This window comes from Protopterus annectens, chromosome 4.part1 (genome assembly GCF_019279795.1).
Source record: "Protopterus annectens isolate FY-2018-M chromosome 4.part1, PAN1.0, whole genome shotgun sequence".
NCBI classification, from domain to species: Eukaryota; Metazoa; Chordata; order Ceratodontiformes; family Protopteridae; genus Protopterus; species Protopterus annectens.
The window spans coordinates 443,964,700-443,988,467 of record NC_056734.1 but is presented as its reverse complement, the minus strand read 5'-3'; the positions used below and the strand labels follow the sequence as shown (position 1 = coordinate 443,988,467).

General features: G+C 38.6%; 1 protein-coding gene across 7 annotated transcripts in view; it reads left to right on the top strand.

Annotated features, from left to right (window-relative positions):
- The window catches only part of DOCK10 (dedicator of cytokinesis 10), a 2,344,342-nt gene that overhangs the window by 1,582,388 nt on the left and 738,186 nt on the right, over nucleotides 1-23,768 (top strand). For all 7 annotated transcript variants that reach the window (XM_044070265.1, XM_044070268.1, XM_044070269.1 and 4 more), the window contains exon 25: nucleotides 4,030-4,099. In XM_044070265.1, the coding sequence (XP_043926200.1) occupies nucleotides 4,030-4,099 (70 nt within the window). The remainder of the gene's footprint in view (nucleotides 1-4,029; nucleotides 4,100-23,768) is intronic.

Sequence of the window (23,768 nt, the reverse complement as noted above, 5' to 3'; positions counted from 1 at the left end):
AAAGTGGGGACATTCAAGTGTGGCAAGTGCAAACAATGTGAATACGTAATAAATCTTGAGAAGGTATACTTGGAGAGTAGGGAACTGTGGTTGTTTAGCAAATGGTATTTCAATTGTGATTCTAAAGGTCTGATTTACTTGGTAATTTGTAAAAAGTGTACTTCGTTTTACGTAGGTAAAACCGAGAGATCCCTGAAAAAGAGGATCTACAAACACATGTACGATGTTAAAAAAAGTAAGGAAACAAATGCACTTTTTAGGCACAGTAAGATTTGTAAAGAATATCAATTTTACTTTTTTATTTTGGACCAAGTAAAAGAGGACATTAGGGGGGGTCCATGGGAAGAGACCATAGGCTACAAAGAATTATGGTGGCAGGTAGCCTTAGAAGCCAATAGGACCCCTGGTTTGAATGAGTATATTTCCATCTTACCATTGTTAAAACTAAGGGCAGCAAGAACATAACTGCATTTTTTTGTTATTTTTCTTGTCATTCTTTAAAATGGCCAGCAGATGGTGCTAAATTGTGTTCAAAGAAATCTCACTCATTTTTATTAATGTTTTTTCAAATGCATTTTTAAATAAACACAATGAGTTTTTAATTTTAAGTTAGGAAGAATCAAACAATATCATTTATAGATAACATTATTTGGATTTTAATAATCTAATAGTATTTATACGAACACAAATTAAAATGTTTTATGGTTTTAAGAGGTGAAATATATTAATGAGATATTTAAGTAATTTTAAGAGACATCTGATTTGTTAATTGTTAAGTATGGTTAGCGAGGATTGGTTTGTGAATTTTTAAATGTATATAAAAGTGTAAAATGGATATGTAACCAGTGTTTAATCTGATGAAGTCTACATAGAGACGAAAATGCGGATTTATCAATAAAGCGTTCATTTGGTGGAATATATCTTATTTTCTCCTCATTACTTCTTGTTTTGAGTTTTATTGGTATTGTGTTGAGAAGTAAGCCATTGATTCACACTTTAGAGGATAGCCATTTCTCCTATGGCTTGACTGTCAGATGTGCATGGAAGCTGCAATATTCAGAAAAAGTCCACAGCAACAGAGGTGTGCACATAATGATACCAGTACCATACATTCTCTGAAGATGAATGCTTCAATTACCAATATGATCATTCCATTGTGGTTGCAAAGTTAATGCATGCTATGCATTATATACTGCTGTAGGACTGTGCTCCAGAACTTGCTGCACCCTTCTGTTCTGTGGATATTAGACTGCTGCTGTCACACCTGGGCACCCAGTGCCCTACTATATAATTGGTGTACCACTTGCATGTTATCAACACTAGGGCTTCACATGTTTTGATGGTACACCTTGCCATCATACCTGTGTATGCAACCTGCCCATGCCTGGACCACATGAATGCTGTTTCAAATGCCTGTTGACATAGCCTGTTTTGCTATTCTCCCTGCATGAATAATACATTTGCACCACAAAGTGTTCTGGCATTATATTTGTCAAGGATGTAAGGAGTGTTCTTGCTATATACCCTAACTGTAAGCATGATGCTGCCTAAGCACCCAAGGTATTGTAAAGTACAAGATTATATACCCTGCCTGTGCTGTATGCCCCAGACATTGTGTTCTGTGTGTGGCCTAGTACAATGTGTTACATCTAATGTTTGCCAAGAATGCCCTGGTTTGTTGTCCTGCACTGTTCTGTACCCTTGACATATATGACTCCATGCATCTAATGTAGCTCATGCTATGTCTTCTGCATACTATTGTCTCATTTGTCTTGATGCCCTGGAACCCATGGTGTCATTTGTGTTCAGAAGCTACCATGCTGTTGTAAAAATATATTCCAATCCCACATCAGCTGCAGAGTACCTGATCTGCACAGTGTGCCACTGACATAGCCACTTTATTGCATTTAATCTGATTACATTGTATATGCTTTTCACTAATGCACATACACAACTGTTTACATTGTATATGTCTCTCAACATTGACATTCACAGCTGTTTACATTGCACAGTCTCTCAACAGTGGACATACACAGCTGTTTACATTGTACATGGCAAATAGCAGTGAATGCATGCACATGCTGACAAACATGTATCTTTTTGCTTTGTATATTTTCCTCAGCAGTGCAATTAAACAGTTGGATGCATTGCACATATCCCTCAGCATTGCACACATGCAGCCATTTACATTGTACACATCTGTCAGCAGGGTACATAGTTAGGTATGTACATGTTTGGCACATATGTAGCTGTGTACATTGTGCAGGTCCCTCCTTCAGCAATGCACATATGCAGTTGTTTACATTGTACATGTCCCTTAACAATGTGCATACTCTGCTGGTGACATTTTACATATCCTCCAGCAGTGAACATTTGCAGCTGTTTGCACTGCATGTATCCCTAAGCATTGTACATCTCCAACTGTTTACATTATACTTCCCTCATCAGTGAGCATACACATCTGTTTACCTTGTACATGTCCGTCAGCAGAGCACATACACAGCTGTTTACATTGTACATGTTTTTCAACAGTGCTCATACACTGCTGTTTACATTGTACCTATCCCTCAGCAATGCAAACACATAGTTGTTTACATTGTACTTGTCCTTCAGCCATGCAGATGCACAGCTTTTTACACTGTATACATCCTTCTGCAGTGCACATGGGTCCCTATCAGTTCATTGAAAAATCAGATCAATGAACAGTATTTTCAGTGCACTTAGATCGAACTCATACTGAGCTGCTCATACTGAGATCACAGTACAATGAGGATTGGGAAATTTGCACTTTCCTCACTGTAGTGAGATCTCGGAGTCGGTATGTATAATTAGCAGAGTGGTGGGAATTCGATGAATGGCATTTCCAATGAAATGCTGTTCATTGAAGTGACAGTTTGATGTAGTGATATAAACCCATAGTTTACATTGTACCTGTCCTTCAGTAGTGCAAATAGACAGCTTTTTACATTATGCACGTCCTTCTGCAGTGCAAACATACTGCTGTTTATATTGTATACATCCCTCAGCAGTACACTGACAACGCTGTTTTTGTTGTATGTGACCATCAGCAGTGCACATACAGAGCTGTTTACATTGTAAGTTGTTGGCAGTGCAATATTCTGTTTATGTATTGTGTGCCTATCAGTACCACAGACATGGTAACTTCTGCATTCATTCTAGTATGTAGTGTAGATTGCATTTATCAGCCTTGTGGCCAAGTCTGCAGAATCTGGGTAGAGGCATTTGCTGTTTGCAGTGTCTCCTAATAATATAACACGGAATATAATAAGCATGAATTTCACTCCTGCATTCAAGATGCATGGAAAGTAAAACTACATTCCTATGTAGTCTACAAACATGTTCAAGTCATTAGCTATTCATTCAGATTTGCATTGACTTGCAGACAAGATCTCCAACCCTTGGTCCAGTTAAACACAGTATACATATGGAATTATAGGTTATATAAATTTGTGATTTTAAGTATAAAAAGTGCAGAGGTTTTATGACTGATCTTGTCCGATAAATTATACTGTATACCCAACAAAAGAAAGAGATAATTTATTTGTTGGCAGAGGAATATTATCCATATATGAATTTGTATTAATATTCACAGTGTTACATTTTACCAGCACAGCTTCTTACTTGATGCTGTTTGTTTTTTATTGCAAGTTTGGCTATGTTTTATGATTCTCCGTTCATTTTTTGCTTTGGTCAGCTTTGATGCTGGCTACCTGTAACTATAGAACCTTGATTCTCAATACTATAATACTTGTTAACAAAATGAAATAAGCAAGTAAGCATGAATAAAGACCTTCCAGTCCTCAGAGCTGTCAAAATGGGGAGCAGTAACCTGCACTAATCATGTTAAAGAAATTGTAATTAGAAATAGCATACAAATATGTTTAAGCCTGTCTTTGCAACTAATTATTACCAATGTAATGCCATCAATATCTATGTGTAAAAAAGTTCATAATAGTGGTCTGCAACAAGTAATTTAAAGCTGACACTTTATAAAACTCCTGTTTTTAGAGTACTTGTCCACATTGTTGCTAAGTGCAATGAAGAAAATCTCGACCACTATATACAGTCCTATGTAAAGGTAAGAATATTTAATTTTTTCTTATCTTGCTTTGCCATTTTTACTTGATATGGCATTTGACTGACTTGTAATTCCATAGTTAATGCTATGCATTTTAAATTTATTTGATTTGAAAACAAAATGCTGCCTTTTACAGTCAACTGCATATAGTATCTTTCTCCCCGATTAAAGGTTAGTACTCTAAGCAAGGGGAAACAGAAGTTTGCTAGCAGGAAAAATAAAGAGATCCACAAATGGAAATAAAATGAGTCAGGAAACAGTAAGTACTATAGACTGAAAGACAAGGGTGGCTAAGAGGGAGTTAAGGGGGAGAGGATTATATGGCCATCTTACTAAACCAGTTAAATAATTAAGAAATAAACACATATGATGTTTAGGAAATGGAGCAGATGCTTATGTGAGAGCTATTTAATGGAATAGTATATGGTGTCTTCAGAACAATGAGGAAACTGAGTAAGATGATATGAAAAGTTATAGAAAGTATTTCAAAGTAGTTGGTTTGCTAGTTAGGTAAGCTAGGAAAAATATGGACTACAGAGCAAGAGGCAACAGGGACACATAAGATAAGATAACAAAATTTAAGAAAACCCAAGATGAATGACAATGGCTTGTGGTCATAAGTAGTTAGAGGTACAGGAACAAAAGGAAGGCAGGTGAAAAATGCAGTGGAATAGGTGGTAGGCAGGATGGTGGAGAGAGCTGGGAGAAGAAACAGTTAGTAGTTTTGAAGGAGCAGGTAGCTGAGGTAGGTTGGGTCAGAGCAGGCACTGGGGAAAAGTGGAGTGGCTATGTGAGAGGTGGCAAGGGCATGAAGGAAGTACTAGAGGGAGAACAGAGTGAATGAGGACAGAAAGGAAAGGATGGTGAGTTTAGCCAAAAAAAGAAGCAGGAGAGAAAGTCAGGAACAGGTTATCAAGAGGAGGAATAACACAGACAGTCAGGAGGGAGGCAGGCCTGACACAGGAGGAACAAAAGGCCAGTAGGTGTAGGCACCCATTGAAAAGAGTAGGAGTCCTTTATTTAACACAACATAAAACACTATTTACATGTTGAAGAAATGTACATATTTACAGATATATACATTTTCTATTTTTTGCTGTTTATCATTTTTCATATAACATTCTCATTGTTATTCTTCCATAATTGATCCCCAGACCTCCTTCCGCAGCAATAATCTAATTTTTCATAATATATCTGCCAAAATCCATTTTTCATTAAACAAAAATTTCAGTCAATCTTTCTTTCCAAATGAACCATATTACATGCAAAAAATTATCAACATATCTCACATATTTTTTCTTCTTGTTTTTATAATATCCATATCTGATTATATTTGTATCTATATTGTTTATTCTCAAAAAAGTCTTCACACAATATTTTCCAGCGTTTCATCACTCCTTTGCATTTCAAAAAACATACTCTGTTGTCTCTTCCTCCCCACAAAGTAAACATCCTCTTTCAACTTTCTTTTTATATGCCATACTCCCCTTTACTGGTAACTTGTTTTTCGCCAGTCACCATATGCAATCCTGGCACTCTAATATCTTGATACACTACTTTTTCTGTACTTTAATGGCTTTAATCATTCCTTCTGGAAAGCTTTCCCATGAATTTACAAAATAATATTATTTCATCACATTATTATACCACATCTAGTAAGGGAGACTGCTAGAAAGGGGCTTGGTGTGACATCTGGACCGGGGAAGGAGGACAAGGAGACCTGATGGTGGAATGAGGAAGTACAGGAGAGTATACAGAGAAAGAGGTTGGTAGAGAAGTGGGATTGTCAGAGAGATGAAGAAAGTAGACAGGAGTATAAGGAGATGAGGTGCATGGCAAAGAGAGAGGTGGTGAAGGCTAAGTATAAGGCATATGGAGAGTTGTCTGAAAGGTTGGACACTAAGGAGGGAAAAAAGGACCTGTACCAAATGGTTAGACAGAGGGACTGAGCTAGTAAAGATGTGCAGCAGGTAAGGGTGATAAAGGATAATGAGAGAAACATACTCACAAGCAAGGAGAGTGTGTTGAACAGATGGAAAGAGTACTTTGAGGGGCTGATGAAGGAAGAGAATGAGAGAGAGAGAGAGAGAGAGAGAGAAGGGTGCATGAAGTGGGGATAGTGAATCAGGAAGTGCAATGGATTAGCAAGGAGGAAGTAAGGATAACTATGAAGAGGATGAAGAATGGAAAGGCTGTTGGTCCAGATGACATACATGTGGAAGCTTGTAGATGTTTAGGAGAAATGGCAGTGGAATTTTTAACCAGATTGTTAAATGAAATCTTGGAAAGTGAGAGGATGCCTGAGGAGTGGAGAAAAAGTGTTTTGCTACCGATTTTTAAGAATAAGGGTGATGTGCAGAGCTGTAGTAACTACAGAGGGATAAAATTGATCAGTCACAGCATGAAATTATAGGAAAGAGTAGTAGAAGCTAGGTTAAGAAGGGAGGAGATGATTAGTGATCAGCAGTATGGCTTCATGCCAGGAAAGAGCACTACAGATGTGATGTTTGCTCTGAGAGTCTTGATGGAGAAGTACAGAGAAGGTCAGAAGGAATTGCACTGTATCTTTGTGGACTTAGAGAAAGCATATGACAGGGTGCCTAGAGAGGAGTTGTGGTATTGTATGAGGAAGTTGGGAGTGTCAGAGAAGTATGTAAGAGTGGTACAGGATATGTACAAGGGTAGTGTGACAGCAGTGAGATCTGCAGTGGGAGTGACAGATGCATTTAAGGTGGAAGTGAGATTACCTCAAGGATCAACTCTGAGCCCTTTCTTATTTGCAGTGGTGATTTACAGGTTAACAGATGAGATTAGACAGGAGTCCCCATGGACTATGATGTTTGCAGATGACATTGTGATATGTAGTGAGAGTAGGGAACAAGTTGAGGAGACCCTGGAGAGGTGAATATATGCTCTAGAGAGGAGAGGAATGAAGGTCAGCAGGACTAAGACAGAATATACATGTGTGAATGACAGGGAGGATAGAGGAATGGTGAGGATGCAGGGAGAAGAGTTGGTGAAGGTGGATGAGTTTAAATACTTGGGATCAACAGTTCAGAGTAATTGTGAGTGTGGAAGAGAGCTGAAGAAGAGAGTACAAGCAGGGTGGAGTTATGGAGAAGAGTTTCAGGAGTGATTTGTGATAGACGAGTACCAGTAAGAGTGAAAGGGAAGGTCTACAAGAGGGTAGTGAGACCAGCTATGTTATATGGGTTGGAGACAGTGGCATTGACAAAAAGGCAGGCGTCAGAGCTGGATGTGACAGAGTTAAAGATGTTAAGATTTGCAGTGGGTGTGACAAGGGTAGACAGGATTAGGAATAAGTATATTAGAGGGTCAGCCCAGGTTGGACGGTTTGGAGACAAAGCCAGAGAGGCGAGATTGTGTCGGTTTGGACATGTGCTGAGGAGGGATGGTGGGTATATTGGGAAAGGATGTTAAGAATGAAGCTGCCAGGTAAGAGGAAAAGAGGAAGGCCTAAGATAAGGTTTATGGATCTGGTGAGAGAGGACATGCAGGTGGTTGGTGTGACAGAGCAAGATGCAGAGGACAGGAAGAAGTGGAAACAGATGATCCACTGTGGCTACTCCTAACGGGAACAGCCGAAAGAAAAAGAAGATTATACCACATCCTTCTATCTTTCTCTATATCATTAACATTTATTTTCTATGTTAGTATTTTTTCCTGATAATTTTTAATTTCTTCATTTACACATTCTTTTTCTCTGTTTCTCATTCACATCATCTCCCAGAACTTTTTAAAATTTATATTTAAACATTCTCAAGATTAATTTCTCATTCTCTTCCTTTACCCACTATAATACAGTATACCCACCTTATCTGTGGATTCGGCAACCACAGTTTCCATTATCAGCAGTATGAAATAGCAGGCAAAGTGGTTTGCAAGACTTTTGAACTACGTATGCATAATTTATTTACTTTTGCTCGAATTGTTACACCCTCCACTACTGTTTATCTGTGAGAATTAAAAATATTGTTATTTAAGTAAATAGTTTCTAAAACCAAGAGAGTATGTGAAGTGCTAACCATCAGCAAAAAAGTGAGAACCCTCAAAATGATCGAAAGAGAAAAAATGTCATTTGTGGAGATTGCCAAGCTGTATGGAAAAATTAGTCTTCAATATGTAAAGTGTTGAAGAGCAAAATAAAATAAAATTTTTTGTCAGTTTTTCTGTTGCAGTCTAATCTGCAAAAGTTGTTGGCGCAGTGCATCATAAGGTGTTACTCAAGGGAGAAAAAGCTTTGAGTCTGTGGGTGGAAGATATGATTAGAAAAAGGGTGCCTATTGACAGTAATGTGTTACAACAGAAAGCACTGAGTTTATGCGAAGACATGCAGCCATAATACGAAATGGAAGAGGAAGGAACTAAGCCATTTACAGCAACCAGGGGTTGGTTGCACAGATTCAAAATGAAGTTTAATCTAAAAAAAAACATAAAAATACTGGAGAATCTGCATCTGATGATGAGAGAGCTGCTGCCGTGTTTCCAGCAGAGTTCTAAAAAATCATTGAAGGCAAAAGCGCCCCAAGCAAATTTTTAATGTGATGAAACCAGCCTCTTTTGGAAGAAGATACCCAAGAGGACCTCCATCCACAAAACTGTGAAACAAGCACCAGGCTTTAAAACACTTAAGGACAGATTAACACTACTATTGTGTGCAATGCGGCTGGTCATATGATCAAACCTGGTGTTGTTTACTGAGCAAAGACTCCATGTGCTCTAAAAAACAAAAACTGTCTGCCCATCTATTATTAACACAATTCCAAGGAGTGGGTCACGGCTGTGTTATTTATGAAATGGTTTCATCAGTACTTTATTCCTGAAGTGAAGAAATACTTGGAGAAGGAACAATTACCATTTAAAGTGTTGTTAATAACAGATAATGTGCCTTGTCACCCTCACTCACTTAGCATTAAAGATGAAAATGTCCAAGTGCTAGTCTTACCACCAAACATGACCTGATTGCTTCAGCCAATTGACTAGGGTATCAGTATATGCATTAAGGCATCATATTCTCAGCAGGCATTCAATATGATTTACAGAAAGATTGATGCCTCCCCAGTGTTGGAATTATGGACTGCTGGAAATAATTCACAATTGCTGATGTGGTTGTCTTCATTAAAGGAGCAATGAGTGCATTAAAACCAGAAACTGTAAGAGCATGCTGGAAGAATTTGTGCAATGATGCCGTCCATGATTTTCAAGGCTTCCCCAAAATTGACTAAGAGATAAGAAACATATTTAAAGCAGCATGACAAATAGGTGGGGAGGGATTTGTCGATATGATAGAAGAAGTGAAAGATTATATTGAAGTACATTGCGAGATGTTGACAAATGAGGAGTTAGAAGACCTCATTAAATCCTTCACAGAGGAAGAAGATGACAATGGCAAAGAAATTGATCAAGAACCAGCAGCATGGACACTCGAAAAATTTGCTGCCGTGTTTCAAACAGCCCATACTCTAAGGGAACAGGTAATGGATTACAACCTGATGATGGAATGTAGCATTAAAGTTACCCGTAAAATAACAGAAGGCTTGGAACCTCTGCAGAATTTGTTCCATGAGCTGAAAAGGCAAAAGCTACAGCTTCCTATAACAATGTTTTTTTTAATCCCCAGCTGTTAGCCTCATCTCCTCACATTATCCAGCCATCAGCATCTTTATGTAGTCTGGAATAACAGTCAAAATACTATATGTAAATGCTAACATTATCTTTTAACTTTTTCATAATAGTTCAGTGCCCTCCAATGACAGCAAAACTATGTGCTTTCAATGTCCTCCAATGACAAACACAGCATTACAGTTGTAGCAGTAGTGGGGGTTGTAACATCTGAGTTTCCTAATATCAGTAAAGAAATCCTTCTGATGGCAGTGACAACCTTAAACTCAAACTGAGTCATGCACATATAGTTGAATGCATAGATATAATATGGTACATCCAGATGCATTGCATGTTTAAATGTAAAAGATAGAAAGTTGGCATTAACAGCATGCCCTGAAGTTAGTTTTGCATTTCATGTATAAATGTAAAAGATAGAAAGTTGGGATTAACAGCATGCCCTGAAGTTAGTTTTGCTTCACTGAAGTCAGCCTTAAAGCATGTTTTCAGAGAAAAGACATCAGGCTGTACAATACACATTAGCATAAGTCAAGGCTTAGCATATTTAACAGAGCAAAAGTAAAATTGAGCTAAGAATAAATTTCAGAGACGAATGCAGTGTTGTCATAGTGTTTTTATTTATAGTCCCATTTGTGGATTCTCGTGTTGTCAAGTAAATGATATACAACTGGCTTTAGAGTAGAATACTCAGAAGGCTATGAACCTTTGTATAGCAGGTGTGACATATGAGTACTATATGCAATAATAAGGGTCTTGTAGACGGTTTGCTATGATCCACAGTTTCAGGTATCAGCTGCAGGCAATGGAACCAATTACCCATGGATACGGGGGGGGGGGCATACTGTACTCTATACAAGTTTAAAGAAGCAGAATAAACTACTAAATTTAGTAATCGCAGTTACTCCATCATCACTCACATACAACACACCTTTTTTCACTGGGTTTAATCTTGAACCCAATAGGAAAGGAAACACCAACTGTATGATTTCCTTTTAATATTTTTCTGGGTTCATACTGACATTTGACATATATACGATTTTTCCCATTAATGCAGACTTCACCATATAAGCCTTGAATGCCAATCTATATGTCCTTCACAGAAAACATAATTCTTTCATTTCTTTTATCCAACTCTCCCATTGCATCATTTTTCTCAAATGTATCTCTAGGAAATACAATTCATTCATTGAAAAATACACCCCCCCAATTTTCTTCTAATCACTCAAACCTTTACTTGTATCTTTTTTTGAGGTCAGCCCCATATCCTTTAGACATCCATTCAGACAAACCAACACTTCCCTCACCTATATTTACATACATTAACAACCACGACTGTATCACCTGTGCATGTCAAAACCATACCTCTCAACCTGGAGGAGTAAATAATCTGGACAAAGGCCCAAGAAAAGTAGGTACAACGGGCCAAAAATCTGGATGTTAATTAGCATAAAATGCATGCATAATAACCTGACTTCACCCACTCCAGTGGAATTGTGGGATACCAATTTTCAAACACAAGCCGAAAAGCACAAAAATAATACAAACTATAACAAACAGGGTTTCATTGACATTAACATTTGAACTTTTATAAATAGTATAGCTATACCTGAACAGGTTAGTACTATGTAAAGTCCACATCACCTTTTCTTGCTAATATTCATTCAAAAATGTTCTTAGTTCTTCAGAAATAAACATATCGAACAAACCAATGATATAATAATTTACATGCTTACACCATCTTAAAATGACTGATCTCCTTGGAGGATGCTTTAAATTAATAACAGTTAAAGATCACACAGACATGTGATCATGTCTATTTAATGTTGGTCTTGCTCCTGTTATCAATTTTCTTGCTTTTTCTCTCCTTAACTGTTGTCTATTACACCTTGTATCCCTTCCCCAGCAATATTTTCCTCAGTACCTTCTTCTCCCCCTTCAGTCACCAAACACTCTTTTCTATTTTGTGTCTTTATCACCATTTCTTCTTGTACTGTTTGAAAAGGAATTAAAATATCGTTCATGTTTTAGTCCATTTTACTAATCTTTTCAGATCCCTGGTCTTGTGATATTCAGCATTATATTCAGCATTTTCACCAAGCACAGCGTTATCATTTGTTGTATTAGTTTCCCCAGAAGTATCATTACAATAAAACAATAAGTGCCATTATTGAGTATATAATCTGCAAAATAACTTGCAATCTCTTCTTTTGTACCCCTTCTCTTTACGTCATAATGTCATCTTTTCCTATGATGATCATTTACTAAATGTTCAAAGTCCCCACAAAAAATCAATAGCTGACTATCCCCTTATTATTAATTATCAATGCATTGGGTAAATATCACATGTTGTTATGATGCACATTCAAAGCTGCCCAAGTCTCACATCTTACTCAGCTCAGTCCATATTTCACTTTCATTTTTATGAACCCCTCAATGTCATTTTGTCATGCATCCATTTTAAACTTTAGAGCAATTATCCTTTTTATCTGAAATGTCAAAGTCATGTAATATAAACTTCTACCAAGATGAATGTTAACTCTCTGCAGTAAACTGTTCTACAAATGTCAATGTCATTTTTAAAGTCTCAAATAATACCTGCAAATATCCCTGAACCCAAATGAATGACAGTTCTAACATTCTGCATGCTGAAACCAAATGATTATGCCCCACATCTCATACTCTGTAAAGGCATTCTTTTCATTCTCTCAAGCAAGTTAAATATAATTTTTTTCACATTTTGAAATCCATTTCTTTGCTATCAGATTTAATTATAACAGTGTAATTTATCACCTTTTAACCCACAGTAGTTCTTCCTGCTACTGTGAGCATGGCGTTGACATCATCATCATCATTATCACCATCATCACCACCATCTGCTTCTCTGCCCAAATCCCCCAACTAGCTCTTAGTTTGTATGTGGGAAACTGCAGCTGCATGCACTATGACAGAGTTCTGGACAACCTCATTCTCTTGTGCAAGGAATTTGTTCTCAGTAGTTGCACTCCCAGAGGTCATCTTAGAAATCAGTGGTTCAATCGTTTTAATCAGCATTTCAAATCCACCTTCCTGCAATGCTGTTATATGTACATCTTCATCATTTTCAGTGAAAAAAAATGTTCCTCTATATTTTAAGCAGAGTCTACTTTAAGCATGTCACCCTAATCTCCACCTCCTTCTAATGCTTCTTGTCTGTCTGCCTTGTTAGTATGAATTGCACCTGTGGACTCCCCTGAAAGCAGGACACCTCCTTGGTGGAGTTAACCTGACCAACTAACCATAAGATGAAAAGTAAATCACTTTAAAGGTTTTATTGTCATCAGTATCCTCTATGTGGCATCCAAATCATGACCAGATCCTCCTACCAACTCACAAGGTGTACCTTACTGTATGTGCTCAACCATAAGAAATAAGATCATAATGTGTAGAGAAAATTGTATTCTTTCTAGTATGTGAAACTGCGATGCTTACTTAGATAACAATCGCAGCATGCCATCGTCCCTTTCCATACTTAATTTTGTTTTGTATAGATTAAAAATACCATGGCAAGACTTCATCTATACTGGTAACAAAGTCAGAAAGCAAGAGTGCCTGTAATAATGATAACAAACCTGACTAAAACAAAATGTAATATGTATAATGTAAAAGAAAAGTTGGTAAATGATCAGTGAGTGCATCTAGTTATTTCTGAATCATAGCTATCCCAATTTAAAAAGTCAACACAAAAAGGAATTCAGTATGCAATAATGTAGTCTTACTAAATTAAGCCTACATTTAACAACTCAGTCTTAATGTTTACCAGTTCACAGAAATTGGTCATTGGGGTAAGGAGATGCTTAATTGCATATTGCATAATGAGGAGCCTTAACTGAAAAAAAAAATAGAAACAAGAGCAGGAGACTGTAGATCAAATATATGCAATACATGGAGCATAGTGATTACACTTGGAAATCAGCAAAATGATAACCGTGCCATGCACTTTTGCAACATCACAAATGTATATAGCAAGAGTATAATTATGAAGCCTCACTCTGTTTCGCAGTCACCATCCACCACAGAACTGCACCAGAGAATAACTATCACAACTTTGAAAACTGCAGTCACGCTCCTGACACCTCACTCAGACCTGCAGATGCATTTCTTAATTTTCTGTATAGTCTGCTTGTTCTAGGGCAAAATGTATCGCATACATGGTATCACTGTTTTTTTTCTATGAAGCATTTACTGCTCCCTTTGCTTACCTGAGCTTTGCACATAAGGTGTAAAGAAAGAAAGAAAGAAATCAGACGCACTTGCAGACTCCTGGATGGTGGCAGCTAAAATGTGATCATGTCATTATGCTGCAGGGTCACAAGGATCACATTACAACAAACTGAAATTTAAAGGGGCCATTCATAATTTTCTGCACCTTGTTACTTTAAAGTTTAAAATGAAATAAGTGTGCATGCTGTGCACACTGTGAGTGTGACAACACCTGCAGTTGTCCTCCTTTCCAGTCTGGCTGGTTGCCTGCCTCGAGTCACTACTGCATTGTAACTGTTATTATTATTATTATTATTATTATTAAGGATTATTTAACTTTACCTTCCCCAGAATGCTGACTGAATGCTTACAGGTACTGTGTAGCAGCACGGACAGTAAATAAAACCAACTTCAGAATTTGTATGGGAAAGGAAAGTCAGTCTGGTCTGGTGAGTTTACCAATCAACTGCACCTAGTGAGGAGCATTATTTTCAATCTTACAATTCTATGTGCCACGCTGTCCCACGTTGAAAGGTTTTGGGGCGCTCTGTATATCCTGAGAAGATAATATTGAATAGTAATGTATTGTATTAATCCATCAATGTAACTATTTTGGTTATATTGAAATGCAGTAACCCCAAAAGATGTAGCCATGCCGTGAGCTTCCTAGTTGCATTCATTCAGTGTTGCGCATTTTATGCATTGTTCCAAACTGAGAGGTGGTGTTCTACCATTTGGAGATAAAGGATGAGAACTAATGCATCAATAAAGTATGTGGGTGGACAATATATCTATGGTTTTGTGCATGATGAATGTACAAGATTATGCATTCTAGTGGAGAGAATAGTGAGTGATGTCCCAGGGTAACCTTAAGAGTAAAAAGAGACAGAAAATATAGCTGTAATCTATGGCTTATCTATAAATACAGTTCAACAAAAATAATATATTGGGTCCTCTAAGCAGTAACTACCACTGAGCCTCCTCATAAACAAGTTAATCAAAATAATTCCATTTTCTCCTGATACCCCTTTCTTCTAATCAACTAGGTGAGCCCTTGCACATTGATGATGTTGCAGCATATGCTGGTGATACACTATGACATCAGCATGTACATGAAAATAAAAAAAAAAAAACTGGGATTTAAAGGGGCCACTGTGGAATTTGTGGCACCCTATTATTTCAACCCCAAAAACGTTAAATATCGAGGAATTTGCTACGGTTGAAAGGTATGGTAAAAACTACGGGAATCACCATCTCCTTTTGTATCACATATCTAACATCTTTCATTTTATAAGCTACTTTATTCACCACTGCATTCATTGTCAGTGCTTACAATATTCCAGTCACAGGACATCTTTGTCTTATACTACCCTTCATGCATATTTCTTTACTCAGCCACTCATTCACTGACATTTTCAGTCTATTATTTTGATATGTTGACATACACACTCACCTTAGTCTATTATCTAATCCATACTTCTCCATAACATCCTACAAAGCATCATGTCCTACTGTATCAAATGCCTTACTAATATCACCTACCATAAATTTCACATCCTCATCCCCAATTTCTCTCATAACAAATAACAATTCTTGACATTCCTTCCTTTTTATGCCATATATACATTCTTCTATAATATCTCTAAACTATCCTTACATTCTCCCCTGTATTACTCTCATAAAAAATGTAATCTGTGTTATTTAGTTTGATGGGTCACCATTTTTTATTTAATTCTTCTCATCTTTCTTATAGGTTCATAGGTGTGTACTAGGCTAATGGCACTGGAGCCGTTACAAGCCTAGCCCATAGAATAATCCGACCTTAATTCACAATGCCTCTGTCGAGTAAAGCCACTGCAGTGATCCCTGGGGTGAATTTTCTATTTCCCATCCAGTCATCAAGATTTCTCTTGAAGAGGGCCACTGAGGTGCTCTGTATGACATGTATGGGAAGTGTATTCCATAGCATGGGCAGTCTCTGGGTTATGAACCTGTCCCTCCAGCATGTTCTGTTGATTGTGGTAATGAGGTTGAGGTCTCTGGAGCGTGTGGTGCGAAGGGATTGGGATTTCTTTAGATGTGCCATTTCTTACAGAGCTGGGTCAGATATGGCTTTGTAAGTCAAGCAGTGATTGCCTCTAAGTAGGCGATATGAGACTGAGAATAGTTGAAGTTTTTTGAGTCTGTCCCTATAGGATAAGTTTTAAGGCCTAGGATCCTCTTAGTGAGATACTTTTGTGGCCTCTCCAGTTGTTGCAGGTGACTAGTGAGGTACATGCCAAATAGGGCATTGTACTTGATGACTGGCCTAATGAGGGAAAATAGAGGGAGACAATGACCTTTTTCTTCCTGGATGCAAAACCCTTAGTAATGAGATGTGCCACATAGAAGGACTTTCTGACCACCGTGGCAATATGGTGGTCAAAAGAGAGGTTGCTGTCAACATGTGTTCCCAGATCTCTTATAATGCCTTCTGTGTTCAGTGGACTACCATCGATGTGGTAATTCATGGGAACTGGGTTTTTCCCAAAGGGGATGCTAACACATTTTTTGGCATTGAGCTTAAGGCCATGGTTCTGACACCAGTCGGTGGGCTCAGTGAGGCCTTTCTGTAGGATTTCAACATCACTTGGGGAGTTAATAATAGCTCCCAACTTGCAATCATCTGCAAACTCTGTCAGCTAGAGTCGTTTCATGTTGGCCTGGACTTCAGAAAAGTAGATACCAAACAGGAGAGGACCCAGGACCAAACCCTGTGGGACTCCACTTGTGACTGATCGGCAGTCTGACTTGGAGTCAGCTACTTTCACACTGTGGGTTCTATCTGTGAGCCAGTGTGCAACCCACCTAGTGATATAGGGGTTGATGCCTAGCTTAGTTAGTTTTTCTATGATTCCTGAGTGGGGAATAGTATTAAAGGCCTTGGCCAGATAAGGTAGGCTGTATGAACCACCTTGCCTTCATCCACAGCTCTGGTGACTGACTCAAAGAAGTCGACCAGGTTGAGCAGGCATGATCCACCCTTCACAAAATCAAACTGTGTGGGATCCAGAGTTTGGAGATTCCCAGTATCCTTGTTTATTATGTTCATGATGATGCATTCCATAGCTTTGCATATCGGACTTGTCAGGCTAATGGGGCTTTAGTTCTCAGGGTCTGTAGTCACTCCTTCTTTGTGGACAGGGATGACTGTAGCAGTAAACCATTCGGTAGGGACAAAGCCTGAGGTGAGGCTGTGATTGAACAGGGCACACAGGTGAGGTGCCAGTTCACTCTGTACTTCATGTAGAATACACCCAGGGATATTGTCAGGTCCCATAGAAGCTGTATTCTTGGCCTTGGACAGTGCTGTTTTAACCTGTGCAGCAGTAATACTGGGTGTCTGGCAATATACTGGTATTGTGATTGGTTCTTGGGGGGGGGGGGGTAAAGTTGGCACTGAATCTGTCGGCCAGTATTTTGGCAATAACTGTTGGCTCTGTATAGGAGGTACTATTTTGCAGTAGCTCAGAGCAACTCTGGGTATTGCTATGAAAATTCTTTACATAACTATAGAAGGCCTTGTAGTTGCCTTTGCTATCTGCTGCAGTTCTGTTTTCATAGCTAGCTTTAGAGGATTTGATGAGGGACTTAAACTTTTTGTTGAGGTTGATAAGTGAGTTTTTCCAGTCTTCGGACTTCACCTTATTCTGCATCAGTTGCCTCCTTCTGTTGTAGAGTTTGTTTATGGCAGGGGACCAGATTGGCTTCCTTTTTTTGGAGGAGAGAGTCTTGGTTCTACTGGGTATGGCGAGATCCATGCATTTGTGTGTGTGTTCGTACAGTGCATTGGTGTATGATTCAGCAGTCATGCAACTATTCTCCATTTGAATGAGTGCCGTGAAGTTAGCCACCTCTGTTTTTAGGAGCCCAAAGTTAGCTTTAGAGAAGTTTTTCATGGTGGTTACCTTTGCGGGGGGGAGGTGAGGATTTCCAAGGTGATTAGTTTGTGGTTGGATCTAACCAGGGAGGAGTTGACTATTGGTGTAGAGCAATGGTCGCCCATGTTAGGAATTACCAGGTCAAGGATGTTGCTATCTCTAGTGGGGGTAAGAACAAGCTAGTCCAGGGCATTGGAATTAATGAATTCCAGGAAAAGTTGGGCAACTGTATTGGAGGGGTAGTTGAAGTTGCCCAGTATGAGAGTGTTACATTGGACCCTAATATTCTCCAGTGTGCTTAGGAATGTGGAGTGCAAGTCTTGGGACATGGTTATGGACCTTTAGCAGGCTATGACCTGAATCGCTGTCTTACCCAATGTTAGCTGCACCTGAAGTATTTCTGATGCGTTATGTTGGGCTACCAGTCTGGAGGTGTACGCATCCTTTATGAATATGTATACATCTGGGGATGAAAGGTGTGGAATGAGTTGTAGCCTGGTAGTGCAGGGGTGCTTTCTGCTGCTTTGAACCAGGTCTCTGTTACAGCACAAATGTCAATGTTCTCCATTTTAGGGAGTACTTCAAGTGAGTGCGTTTTGAGATTTAGACTTCTAGCGTTGAGCAGCATGATCCTCAGATTGCATTTGTTTGTAGCTGTTATGGTGGTAATTTGGTCTTTGGAACACTACCTAAAAAAGGCACTATAGGGGTGGCAAGAACCTTGGCCTATATCTGGAAGCCCAGGGGTGACAGATGCAGGCCATCTCTGGCAAAGCATTGAGGTCTGTCGAGTCATGTCATCCCAGGCAGGCAGATACTGGATCCCCTTAGAAAGACACCAGAAACTTAGCCAGTTGTTGAAATCAATCATTTTCTGCCCATACTGTGGCATCATTCTGGGTGATGGTAGGATGCTGCTCAGGGTTAGGGTCATACCCGCCTGGGCTACATAATCCGAGAGCTCCTCCATGTCTCTTTTCATATAGTCCAGGGAGGTACATCTCAGGTCATTCACACCTACATGTACAATGACAGAGTCATATTTGTACCTGTTGTTGAGGGACCTGAGTGCATGCATTATGTGGAGGATCCTGGCACCTGACAGGCAGCTGACTGTTACTTTCTCCTTATTCAACGTAGTGAGTGGAACATCAGTGTGCCTCACTATCAAGTCACCTATGACTAGTGTCTTGGGCATGCTGTTTTGCCTTAGGGGCTTTGGTTGAGTGGCACACTGTTTAGGAGAGTTATGTGTCTCATTATTAGTGTTGTCTTGTGTTGGTCGAGTGCGTTTCTGCCTTGGAGGTCTCTGCTGTGTGAATAGATTTTTATGTGAAGGCAGTGCTGATGTGTGTTCTGGAGGGCTATGTGTTCTATGTGGTGTGGTGCAAGTGTTGACCTTCTCCTCTTGACCAGATATTTCTGTCTTGGCTGGAGAGTGCGTGGCTTCCAATTTGGATATATAAGTGCATCTCTTGCAAGTCTGAGTGTTAGGAGGTAAGAGGAGATGGTTGTCAGTGTACATGAGGCAGTTGCTACACTGCCTCAGGATGCCCAAGTTCACCAGGTTAATAAGAGAAAGTACAGGGAACTGTCTTTTAGGCATGCCTGGAGGGGTGGGCATTAATAATAAGTATTGGAGCTGTTTCCTTGTAGAATGTTTAGTGCTGGTAGCACTTTTGTGTGCTACAATAATTGCTACATGCCTGGAAGAGTGGGCAGTAATAATAAGTACTGGAGCTGTTTTGTTGTAGAACATTTAGTGCTGGTAGACAAGAAGTCTGGTAAATTGCTAGACTAATAAGCTAGTAAAAGTGCACGAGAGGAGAGAACTAGCAGATCTAAGGGAAAAATTGAAGAGCAGGCTTTCTGGCACTACTCAGAAGCTTACAAATAGTCCTGTATACAGAAAATCTGTATTTGGACTAGACTAGTCTCAGGAAAGGCAGGAAACAAGTGCAAACATGGGCTTTTAAACCAGAAAGTTGAAAGAGATGGACAAACTGCCCAAACAGCCAATAAACTACAATTTCTGGGCCAGAAACCACTCCTCTTGTGGTAGATAGGCTACCTAGTGCTTACCAATCCCACTGATAAGCTAGAAGGCTTCCCTCCAACACAGAAAGGCTTGGGGTTTCAGAAGCTTACAAACAGTCATGGATACAGCAAATCTGTATCCGGCCTAGACTAGTTACAGGAAAGACGGGGAACAAGCACAAACACGGGCTTTTAAACCAAAAAGATTAAAGAGATGGAAAAACTGCCCAAGCAGCTAATAAACTACAATTTTTGGGCCAGAAACCACTCCTCTTGTGGTAGATAGGCTACCTAGTGCTTACCACTCCCACCAATAAGCTAGAAGGCTTCCCTCCAACACAGAAAGGCTCAAGGGGCTCAGAATCTTACAAACAGTCCTGGATAGAGCAAATCTGTATCTGGACTAGACTAGTTACAGGAAAGGTGGGAAACAAGCGCAAATGCAGGCTTTTAAACCAGAAAGTTGAAAGAGATGGAAAAAAAACTGCCCAAATGGCCAATAAACTATAATTTCTGGGCAAGAAACCACTCCTCTTGTGGTAGATAGACTGTCTAGTGCTTACCACTCCCACTGATAAGCTAGAAGGCTTCCCTCCAACACAGAAAGGCTTGGGGGGGCTCAGAAGCTACTTCATAAACAAACCCTTCCTTCAACCATTTGTTCAGTACACTCACAAAATACTGTCTTTGCCAATCCATTAATTTCTTCTACATTCTATACATTGTACCATTTGGACCAGATTCTGAACCAACATGTACTTTCCTAAGTATTTCATCCAATTCACTAATAGTAATTTCTTTTTCAAGTTATTCCTTAACTTGTTCTGGATTTTTTTTACTTCCCATTCTGTTTTCTTTTTTTCTTTTTACTCATGTGTGTGTGCGTGTATGTGTGTGTGTGTGTGTGTGTGTGTGTGTATGTATATATTTCTAAATGCTGCACTACAGTACTCATACTTTGCTCTTGTGTTCTTTTTATATCTCATTTTACATTTATTTCCCTCATTATACTAATATCCTCATTTACAATTTAGCCAAATATACAGATACCTCCTCCCTTCTTCCTTGTGAATAATATCTCTGCCTTAATTGTTTTCTCTCTGCCTTAATTGTTTTCTCGATTTTCTTTTTATATTTTTCTTTATTCCCTGTCATAATACTCTCTTGTATTATTCTGTAAATTCTCTAATACATTTCTATATATTTTCCTATACTTCTCTTTCTATTCCTTTCTTACATCATCCTGTCTTTGAAAAAAAACACGCTTTATACTTCTTTTTAAATTCAGTTTTATATTCAAACCTGTATTTATAGAAGTTCTTCCTGGTTATATGATCCTTCCATAAGATTCATCCCATCATTTCTCATTTATTGCCTTTCCTGTCTTAATATACTCCTTCCTACCTTCACATCTATCCATATTGCTAAAAGGCCTGAAAAACCTGTCACATCTGTATCACCATCTGCTACTCTCCAACCTTTCCAATAATACAGACTAATTAATTTCAGATTCAAGTGCCCTCATTTCAAAAATTCATGGACTTTACATTTGATCATGTCTTGTATTATTTTTAGATCTTTCCCCCTTTAAATCACAATTAAAATCCCTTGAAATTTTAATTTTCATGTTCACCCCCACATGGTCTAATATTTGAGGGGACAGATTCTCTCTTTTCTTGCTGCATATAATGCTACAATTATTAACACATGTTCTTCCTGCCTTGCATCCACAACAGTTAACATTCCCATCCTTACCAACTTTATATCCAATATTATCACTATTTGTACACAATATATCCACTCCAGAACAATGTTCACATCCAATGTTCCATATATATGTCAACCAGACAATTTTTCTGTTTGCTGTCTTTCTTCACTTGTCAGGAATCTTACATTCTCTAACAGAATAACATCCACATCACATTTCTTCCTTCCTATGGTGTTAATAATACTGCTCACATTTACTGAAAGTTCTCTAAAATTGTTGCTTTTCTTTCTTTTTAAGTTTAGGGAAATATTTAAAATTTTTATTTATTTGTTTATTTATTTTTATTTTTACTCTTTACCCAATTTAATGTTTGCTCTGGGTTTATGTACAAATAATCCTTGATTCTCAGAATCAAAATTTTCACCGGCTAAAAGTTAAAAAATATTAGTTTCAGTCCCTTCTGCTGACCTTTCTTTCTGAATGCACTGTATTTCCTCATTTCCAGTGCATATTTTTTCTTCTTCTATAGTTTCTTCTTTACCAGGATCACCCTGTCCCCCAGCCTCTACTTGTCCTACCTCATGTATGTTTTCTTCCCTTTCCTCTTCTTTTTCATCATGTATTGTTTGCTTTTGACAACCCATCCAAAAGTGTCCCTTCTTTTTACACAACCTGCATTCAGCTACACACTTTCTTGCTGTCTGTCCTTTCTCCCCACACTAGTTACATTGCATCTTGTCATAATCATTAATTAAATGAGAAAAGTTACCACAAAAGAAACGTGATTTAGGCTGTACAGTATATCTTAATGTCCCTCTATGACCAGCCATTTGGCAAGTGTTTCATCATATTTTTCTTCACATTTAAAAACAGCTTCCTATCTCTACCCGCCATCACATAGGTTTCTGCCATCTCTGACTTTCACAGTCTTATCAACAGTTTTACACAGATCCTGCATGAATTTTTAACAATGTCTACTTCCATTTCCTCAGTTCTAATTGCAAAGTAAAATTTTTTAACATTTAAGTTACTACCAGAAAACAAATAATTGTTCACAGATAAATGTCTTTCTTTTTGTTACACAGTTCCAGAAATTGTGTCATTAGTCCATCAGTTTCAAATATTGAGTCACAGAAAGTCTCTCTCCCAATATGTATAAAAGACCAACTTTCTTGAGCTTTAAAACCCAAAACAATTATCAAATAATCCCATGCATAGTGTTTGTCTGTTACAGTGTCATGTTTGGTTCTTATTCTCACAGCTGGTCTTCTCTTCTTTCTAAAAACAGTTGTACTTAGTTTGTTGCTGCTCTCCTGTTTTGCCTGCTGTCACTGCTTCATATGTTTTAGTTACTACATTATCTGCTGCCATAAAACCAGATATCTTCTCAGTTTGTTGTTGCTTTTACTTTCTGTCACTGCTGCATAAGTTTTAACTGTTACATTCTCTGCAGCCATATCACCTGGTTCCTTTTCCAAACTACCATCCTCAGCACTTCTGAAAAAGTTATCTGCCATGCCATCTCGCCTCACGAAACAGCAGAACAGACACTTCATTACTTCCTTCTCCATGGAGACAGCTAAATGCTATTCATTTGTAACATCCACCACACAGGAATCTTTGTTTATTATTCTGAAGCTCTCCAAATTCGCCATACCTTTTTTTCTCCTTCTCCACACTGCTGCTTCCCTTAGGCCTCTTCCTTGCTGCTGTAGGAGCCCTGTGGCACCATCTAGCAGCTCCAAAGAGTAGAAAAGTTTCCTGATGCCATGGTCAAATTTCTCCTAGTGGTATAAACCACCTTGAGTTTCCCCCCTAAAAAGAGGCTACAAGCCCAGTGGGGTTAACCAGGTTAACAAAGGGTAAATAAACAAATAAATAAATTGAATAAAAATAATCCCAAGCCTATTCCTTGGTGATCAAACTAGTCACAAAGGGAGTGACATGCCTACATAAAGTAGTGCATGTGGGAAGAATTACTTTGTCAGAAGAGACTCTAAATGAGATACGTGAAAGAATCAAGGTGTTCATAGCAACATGCAGGGGATTGGGAGAAGAAACATTACCTCTCTTGGAAGCACTAGCCATACCAATGCCAGAGTAGATTATTCAGTTTAAGGGC